Raw genomic sequence first — 9,032 nt, 5'->3', positions numbered from 1 at the left:
TATGACCTTGGGCAAATCATTTCTCCTCTCTGAACCTCATCTATAAAATGGATGTAAATTCTTTCATCACCTACCTCATAGGGTTGCTGTGACATGAGGAAAGCACTTTGTAAACCATAAAGCACTACAGAAATGAGAGCTATTATAAAAATAAACTCCATCATTCTTTTAACATCTCCCCAAATTATATCAGCAAGATTCCTTTTAGAAGTATCTTATCCTTTATAAAATACATATCCCTTCCCCCCAAAAAAACAATCCCCAAATTATTTTGTTGGAGGTCTCCTTCAGGAAAATGATACATTGAATATATATACATATGCATATATATAAAATTTTTTCCTTTCAAAATACTTTGACTTTTCACGTCTGTAGTATAAAAATGTATTATACTTTATTATATATATTTATATATAAAAAGCCTTCAGGATCAGTCTTTGTGAAAAAGAAAGGGATGTCATCAGATGATGCTGATGTAAAATAGTTTGGTGTCCCAGACTAAAGAGCAAGAAGAGATCTGCTCTGTCCTGTGAACACCTAAGTGGTTGGCATGGTGCTCTTAAAATATGCAGCAAAAGGAAAAAGTGATCCAGGACTGGTTTGGTACTGTACTCGTGGATGAGGAAAGAAAACCAAAAAAATAAAACAAACACATCCATCATGAAGTCTATTTAACTATTCCTTTGCTGGGAGATGTTCTTTAAGATAAATGATACATGCTATATCCAACAGGAGTAGCATAGAGTCCCACAGGTGGGATGGGGAGCACAGGTCTGTGAAAAGGATAGGATGTTCCATATATGGAAGCCGCCTGGAGGGGAGAGTTGATGGGGAAAGGGAGGCTGAAGCCGGAGGGTAACATGGGTTTGGCTGCCATTTTCAGCTTTTCCAGTTCTGCTTCCTGCAGTCTCTTGGCCTTGGCCCTGCGGTTCTGGAACCAGATTTTGACCTGTGTCTCTGTGAGGTTCAGGGAGCTGGAAAACTCAGCCCGTTCAGCGATGGAGAGGTACTGTTTCTGGCGGAATTTTCGTTCTAGGGCCAGAAGTTGGGAAGTGGTAAAGGGAGTCCTGGGCTTCCGATTTGTCTTGTGCTTCCGAAGGGTACAGGTCGTAGGACTCAAGTGTCCTATGAAAACAGAAAAGCGAAAATGTTAGGAAAGAAAATCATGCTTCTTGCTCTGTCTATTCCTGATCCCCAACCTCTTTTGGACTGTGTAGGAGCTTAGTTTCTGGGAAACGAGAGTTCTATATGAATTGAGGAGCAGATTTATGATGGACTATTATTACAGTTGTTATCATCCCAGATATATGCTGAGTTAATCATATCCTAAGGCACATACAGATGCCATAAACAACTGCATGTTCTTTATTATTTTCTGTCTACAGAAGATAAAAACCAAATATTCACTTTCCCACATATTTCTGAGAGACAGCTTTCTTGGCTTGGTGCTTCCATAAGGCAAACTTGACTGAGAAAGTGGGCAGTAGGGGGTGTGAAATTAGCTCTCCCATAAATGTAAAATGTCCAGAAGAATTATGCCACTTCAGAATTAAGAACATGTGACATCTTAGTCATATACCAGATATATTCTCTGGTTTAGTGCAAATGTGTCAGTGCCGCAGGGATGGGGAAGGCAGAATTATGATGAAAATAAAGGTGTGTCAACAACATTTAGACTCCATGTTCAAAATGGAATCAATTATGAGGAAGTCATAAGACAGGGGCATCCCGGGTGATCCCATCAGCAACTGCCGTCTGTGCTTGTTTGCCAGGAAGCCACAGGGAAAGAAGGGAAGAGGGGGGAGGGGAGATACTTGGCAATTAGTTTTCAGCATTTGGCTTTTATGAGGTATGCTAATTTTCAAATATGTAGCTGTAGCAGCTAAACTCAATACACATGCAGAGAATGTGGCATTTCTTGTTCAGTTGGTTTGGTCCTAGAAAACACAGTTTAAATTGCAGGCTAAGGGCACAGGGCAGCTTCAGTCTCTTCCTCCACTTCCAATAAGAGCTGGATTTGTTATAGGGCGAGGAAAGGCCTGGTTTCTGGAAAGCAGGGCCAAATGCTAGCAAGTCCCATCAAAGCTGGAATAGCTTCGGATATGACCCAGCAATGGATGATATATCTGCCATCCAAAGAGGAACCTAGCTAAGTACGACAGGGTTCGTATCCAGAGGGCAAGCCACCAGGGAATGAATGTTTTTAGCCGCAGCTATTTTATGTGGTTTTCTCTTCATATCCACAATACAAGTACGAAGGACCAGGGTGAGTTAAGGACTAAACTGAAGACATGGACTATATACAGTTCAATGGAAAGTCACTGAAAATTCAGTGTCATCACTGCCAGTGCTCCCTACAGGGATATAGATTACAAATCATCCATGAAGTGATTAAAATACACTTAAGCACATACATGTTCTGGACCTGATCATAAATTAGGAATTCACTCTGGACCCTAGTCTCTCAAATCAGAGACAGATAAAAGGAAGTAGAGTGGATTTGCAGTCAAAGGAACCCGGGCTCAAATCTTTGCATGCTATTTATTACCAGGATGCCCACGGGCAAGTCATTTCACCATTCCAGGCTTCAGTCTACTATGCCTCAGTTTATTCATCTAGAAAATGAGGGTACTGTATTAGATCTCCTTTTCTGCTCTATGTCCTGCAAGATTACTGCTATCTTCTGTGATTATCTATTACTAGATTTCAAAACATCTTGGTAGAAAACATTAGGACTACATTTAAATGGAACAAAATAAAACTAAACTAAAAACAAAAACAAAGCCACCAGTTTTCAAGTATGTATCAAATTAGCAGCCACAACATTATTAAGCATCCTTCTCCTTCGTACACTTTTTGCTTTAAATTCACAGACAGAGGAAGGCTATAATCACACAAGACAAAACAACATTTATCTTACTTACTGGGCTACTAACAAATAACACCATCAGGCTTCCACTTGTTACCAGGCTCAGGTGCCTTGACTAATGATTTGTCCCCATGCTTTTGCCAAGGCCTTATGTAAATGCATCAGCTTAAAAGTTTTGTAGTTGTTTATTTTAAAATTAAATGAATTCTTGCAACTGTGTGAGTTTTAGAAGTCCTCTTGGGGGTCCCTTGGGGATTGTAGAGACAGAGGTTGGAATGTAGCAAAATATGCTTTTTGTCCTGCCTCCTACCAGGAAAAGGCATTGAGGGGTTTCAAGGGTTCCTACTGAAGAGAAGGATGGTGCTCAGAATGCTAATCTAGGGAGATCAATATGTTTAGGGCATGGTTATTTGGATCCTACACTTTAGAGCTGCAAGGAAACTTAATCAACCTAATCAACAATGCTCCTAATTGTATAGATGAGGAAACTGAGCCCCAGAGTGAAAATACCTTTTCTCAAAGGCAGATGGGTAGTCAGTAGTTGAGTTATGATTCAACCCATCTTCTAACTCCAGATCCAGTGTTTTCCACATCTGCATTATATGGGAACCTGCCACTATCCACAACTGACATCCCCCCAGACCTTATGACCTCTTAAAATATTAAGTAAGGGGGTAAGGGTGTATCTGTGATTAAATGTGATCACCTCCTTTCGAACATGAAGCCAGTTCCACCAGTGTGTCTCCCTTCCCCATGTCAGGGCTCTGGCTTGGCTTCTCTCAGAAATGACTGATCTTGTTTTCCTTCTTTCTGAGCTTTGGGATGGGGAGAGCCCTGGGTCCCTACAGCTGTGCCTGGCCTGGGGCAGAGCATACAATCATGGTATACAGAGCCGAAGATAACTTCAGGATTGTCTTATTCAAAGTCACACAGGTAGTCAATAGCAGACACAGAATTTAGATCTATTTTAGGTCTTTATATCCAGTACTTGTTTCTCCTACATGGCAACATAGGATGACCTTTTTAAGGACATGCATCTCAACTTTACTCTGAAGACTTCTGACTCATGGCTATTGGCTCTGGTTCTCCTTAACCTTTGAAAATTCCTTGTTAATTTTATGTAATAAGGAGAGACAGGATTAGGAGGAAGGCAGGTGAATAATTTCAGATTATGTTAAAAGTTCTATTTTCAAGCAATGGCACTGGGCATCACTGTGCAAAGAGATTGTTGGGAGGAGAGAGGTCACCAAAAAATTTAGTTTGTCATAAAGTTAAAACCATTTGTGTGACCTTGGATAAGACTTTCGTATTCTTGAACATCCATTTCCTTATCTGTAAAATGAGGGTGGAAGAAGATGATCTTTAAATATTTATCTGGCTCCAAATCTTTAATCTGTGGTCTAGCATGTATTACCCTTTCCAGCTTTTTCTCGCCCCCCCCCCAAAGGAAAGTGTTTCTCTCTCTCTCTCTCTGTGTGTGTGTGTGTGTGTGTGTGTGTGTGTGTCTAGGGGGTGGGAAGAGTTTGAACAATATGGAAACAGTGGATGGGAAATTATATAGGAGGTAAAAGGTCAGTCGAAGTTGGAAAATAAGGATTAACAACTGGAAGGGAAAACAGTAGGGGAAAAGAAAAAGGAGAAAGAATTCAAGCTTTTCCAGCTCCATATGGGATAACAGCAGGAAATATTTCCATGTCAGTTAATCGACCCAAGGTCAAAAAAGCTTGAGAAACTAACCCATCCAGCAACCTCAGTGGAAAGGTGAGTAAGACCCTCTCACACAACTCCCTTCTGTCCAACAGTTTAATGTAGAAGCTTTGCTATCCCACCAGGCAGGGTGCAGGTGCAGGGACAAGGGAGAGCCCGGAAAGGGGCTGTCACTTTCCCTTCTACTGCTGCTTTTCCAGTAAACCCCTTTGTCATTCTTTTGTATCCGTCAGTCTCCAAAGTCGGGATGAAATAAAAGATAAAACTGAGTCACTACGCCCTAGGGACCCACGAATCCCTATCCCACCATAAAAAAGGGTGTGAGCTGGCTCTTGAGAACTTGGAGATTGGCTGGAGGAGAATAGGATCAATCTTGTTAAGACGTTTTATTTTGAGCTTTCCCTGTAGGTAAAGAGTGCACCTCCCTTTTTACTTCTAAGGACCCAGGGGCTAAGTGACTACTCTCCGTGGTCACTTGGCTTAGAAACATTGGATAATGACTCACATTTACAATACACATTACAATTAACTTTGTACTTTGCTCACAGCAAGTCCTCCATAGGTAGGAGTAGGGATCATCATCAAAAGTTTACAGCAGGGAATGGCTGGTATTATCTCCATTTTACGGAAGAGAAAACTGGAGTGAAATAACTTGCCCAGGGTCACACAACCGAAGGTGAGCAAACCTTTTATCAAAGTCTTGAGACTCAAGTAAAGTATTATCTCCCACACAAGTGTCTATTCCCAACTCCACTCCCAAAGAAGGACTGAAGTATTTCACACCTAATACACCAATTCTGTTTTTGGTTTCTGTGTGTCCTCTTCCCCAATTCACCTGCACCCTGTTTCTTACAGCACCCCTCTAACCTTGTGGTCTCTCCACCCCACCTCCTACCAACACAGAGAAGGAAATGGGAATAATATCGGGTTGCTGATGACCAACTTGTGTTCTTGGGCTGTAGAAATACATTTTCGAGGGGAAATTACTAAATTTGAATTGTAAAAGTGTTTGTGGTTCTACTTTAAAAGGTGTCATGAAGCCTGTACGGGACAAATGGTTGAACGACTATCTGAACGACTACGAAGCTCTTGGCAATGAGATTGATGCAGGCAGTCAACTAGGCAAATTTATCAGGCCAAGAATCTTTCTTCTTCTCTCCTCATTCTCTTAGTACCAGAGTCCTGGGACCCTGAGAGACAGAAATAAGGACAGTCTTGGCCTGGATTATACCATTTTGGATGTGGTCGCTGAATGAAAGGTAACGAGACGGTATAATGAAGAGAGCGCTGGATTTTTAGAAGTTGAAGACCTGAGTTCTAAACCTGTGTTTACTTCATACCTGTTTGAACTTCCGTGATGTTCCCTCCCCGAGCCCTCAATTTTGCCCTGTTAAAATATTTTTTGGGGGGTGGAGTGGGAAATAAAATGATCTAATTTAAACTCTAAAATCCCACTATTCTCCTGCACTTTCTCTGTGTTGTGTTGAATCAGGCTCCTTTAGAGTTGGATTGTCAAATCTTACCCCCAGGAATTTTAAAGTATGGTCAGAAAGTTATAGGACGGACGTCCAAATTTCCCACGAAACGTCAGTTAATGCTCCGCAACCAGAAAATACTTTTAAAGTATTAAAAGAATGAGTGGGGGCAAAGGAGAAAATTTAGAGATCACCTAGTTTTTTTTTAAATTTTAAACTAGATCCTCATTTTATATGTAATATCGAGTGTTTTGAAAAGAGAGACTTTAAAGAAAATCGGGTCCGTAGGACAGAGAGAAATAACTAACAGCTCACATTTTCCTGAGGGTTAAGGTTTACAAAGGGTAACTATGGGGTACGATGGTGCAAGCCTTTTTATCGCGCAGTCTGGCTGTGTCGGACCCGGGATTGGAACCAGTCGCTCTTTCCACTCCCCGACTTGCTTCTCCAACCTCGTTCCTCACGCTTTTCTCCAAATCCCCCCACCCTCACCCCCGCCCAGGTTTTATTAACATTCAGGCACAGACTCCTAGCAGTAGAAGCCCGAGGGTATTTTGGCTCCCACTTCGCCTTACCCCCATCCTGCTGGATCCTTCTCCTCCAGCTCCTACCCCAGGGCTAGCCCAAAAGAGGGGCACGTTCGGTACAATGATAAGCGGACTAGACTGACAATCAGGAGACGTGTTAGAATCTCGGCACTACCTCATCTACTCGAGTGGTTACGCAAGGCATTCTCCACCCCAGCCTCAGTATACTCATCTGTAAAATGAAGTTAGACTAAAAGAGACTGAACACCCTTTCCAAATCTAAGTCCTATGATAATTTTCTGGGCCTCAATTTTCTCATCTGTAAAATGACTAGATGATCCCTTCCAACTCAAATTCATGGTCTTCTTCCCTTTCCTTCCTTCCTTCCTCGAAACTCCCTTCCAAAATACACTCACTTGGTGGTGGGGAGTATCTGCCAGCCTCCTGAATCCAGGACGTCCCGTCCTCCGAGTTCTCCGACTTGACCGAGGACGTCTCAAAGGTTTTCGTAAGCAGCCCGGGGCTGTGAGCTTCCCTGGCGCCGTGCCCCTGAAGCAGCATGGTCCTGGAGGTGCCTTCGCTGCTCCCACCGCCGCCGATGCCTCCGCCTCCCCCTGGTAGGGAAGACAGTTCTTTGAGAGGTTTTTTGTCGGACATGAGCGCCTCCACACTGAAGGGCAGACTAGATACTTTGACCCTGCGGTCCTCCGATCCCAAGTCCGCGACCACCGCCGGCGGAGCCGCGGGACCCTCTTCGTCCGAGGAGAAAACCTCCTTCGCTTTGGAAGGAGAAGCCATGACTCCGAGCACCCCAAGGTGGAACCCTCTCCCCCGTGGGCCGCGCAGGCAACCTCTGTGCGCGCCGCGGCTGCCGCAGTTCGCTCCCTCTCTCTGCCCCACTGCAGCTCCGGATGCACCGACTCCACTTCCAACCCTGCAGCTGCTACTCAACTTTTTGGGGGGGAGGGAGCGGGGGGAGTAAGGTTGTTGTCTTTTCCTCCTCTGGGAAGGTGAATAAAACCGACGCAGCCAATCCCAGGGGGGCACTGCCATGACGTAATGGTAGATCTCTTCTGATTGGCTTACCAGAGTGGCTGTGGATTTTTTTTTTTTTTGGTTTAAAATAAATTAGGAGTTAATTACAGGAGCAGCAAACTGAGCTGTTATTAGCGATCCCTCCAGGGCTATAATCACACCAACACTGAAAAGTCACTGGGATAATTAAGGCTGATTCTATAAAGAGGAAGCTCACAGAATCCATTTTTTTCCCTTCTCTTTTGACCCCACTTTAAAGAGTACTCCCCACCCTTTCCAAATCTGCTTAGAATTTTAGGATTTTGGAGCTGAAAGGTATCTTTTAACATAGATTCTTAGAACTGGAAGGGACATTAGAATACAGAATGTTAGAGCTGTAAGGAACCATAGAAATAGGTCATGTAGTCCAGCCCTTCCATTTTGCAGCTAAGGAAACTGTTTCAAAGATTAAAAAAAATAAACAAACAAAAACAAAAGAAAACCATTTGCTTCAAATCAAATGAGTAGTAAAAATGATTTGGAGCTTAGGTCATTTAACTCCAGATCTAGTACTCTTTCCACTACAGCAGTCTCTTGCACGAGAAAGTCACCTGAACTGTTCCAAAGTTCACTGAACACTAAGGTCCCAAGCTCAAACCCTTATGAACTACTCCACTCCATCTCCTATACTCTTCTGCTTATACTGTTTTGGATATTGTTCTTTGCCTGAAAAGGACAGAGAATATGTCGATGGGGTAGACTGTTAAGGAACATGGTAATAAGATTTGAATACTATTACCATCTACCTCTATGGACACACATTGGAGTCCTTTGCATGTACAAGGCATTGTGTAAGATGCTCGGAATGAAAAAAAAAATGAAATTCTTATTCTCAAAAAGTTTAGCAATCCAATTGGAGAGATAATATTTACACACAAGTCAGAATATACAGGATGTCCAATATAAGGTAAGGATGATAAATACTATATGGGAGTTCAGAAGAGAGCAAGATTACTGTGAACTCTGGCAGCTTGAGGATGCTTACAGGAGATTTCACTGAATTAAGTCTTAGTCTTCAGGGGAAGATAAAAGTATGATCTCTAGGGTAGTTACAAGAAGTTCAACTAGAGATACCTTCTACCCCCACTTAGACTTTGACACTCTGAATCAGTCTTGGAGGTCTGTCTGTTGGACTAAAAGTCCTTCTTCCTAAGTCTGTCTCTATGTGTCTCCATCTCCATCTCTTTTTATCTCTTTGTCTCCCAGGACATTGTATCTCAATATTGAGGACTGTCAACCTCCCTCTCCTTCCCCAATAAAACAGAACTCAAGAGGGGCATAATTGCACAGAGAATAGGGTCCCAAATGATGCATTTTGGGCCTTTGTGTCTTTTATGATAACATACTTATTTCAATTACAGGTTAGAAAAAAACCAATAG

At 42.6% G+C, this 9,032-nt stretch overlaps 1 protein-coding gene across 1 annotated transcript; it reads right to left on the bottom strand.

The window, feature by feature from the left end:
* Positions 1-428: 428 nt before the first annotated feature.
* MSX2 (msh homeobox 2) lies at positions 429-7,498 on the bottom strand. The gene is made up of 2 exons (XM_043987389.1): positions 6,995-7,498; positions 429-1,125 (listed from the first exon to the last, which is right to left on the bottom strand). Exons 1-2 carry the CDS (start codon positions 7,374-7,376, stop codon positions 701-703), a joined length of 807 nt encoding a protein of 268 aa, XP_043843324.1. The 5' UTR covers positions 7,377-7,498; the 3' UTR covers positions 429-700.
* Between the last annotated feature and the right edge of the window lie 1,534 nt (positions 7,499-9,032).

The sequence above is a fragment of the Dromiciops gliroides genome, chromosome 2, assembly GCF_019393635.1.
Source record: "Dromiciops gliroides isolate mDroGli1 chromosome 2, mDroGli1.pri, whole genome shotgun sequence".
Classification (NCBI taxonomy): Eukaryota; Metazoa; Chordata; class Mammalia; order Microbiotheria; family Microbiotheriidae; genus Dromiciops; species Dromiciops gliroides.
The sequence above is the reverse complement of the archived record's forward strand: the minus strand, read 5'-3'. Positions and strand labels throughout refer to the sequence as shown.

What these genes read in the sequence shown, in the direction of transcription:
- MSX2 (XM_043987389.1), bottom strand. Translation starts at nt 7,376, where the DNA reads ATGGCTTCTCCTTCCAAAGCGAAGGAGGTTTTCTCCTCGGACGAAGAG. An exon ending in CAGATACTCCCCACCACCAA is followed by an intron (nt 1,126 to 6,994) that starts GTGAGTGTATTT and finishes CTGTTTTCATAG; the next exon opens with GACACTTGAGTCCTACGACC.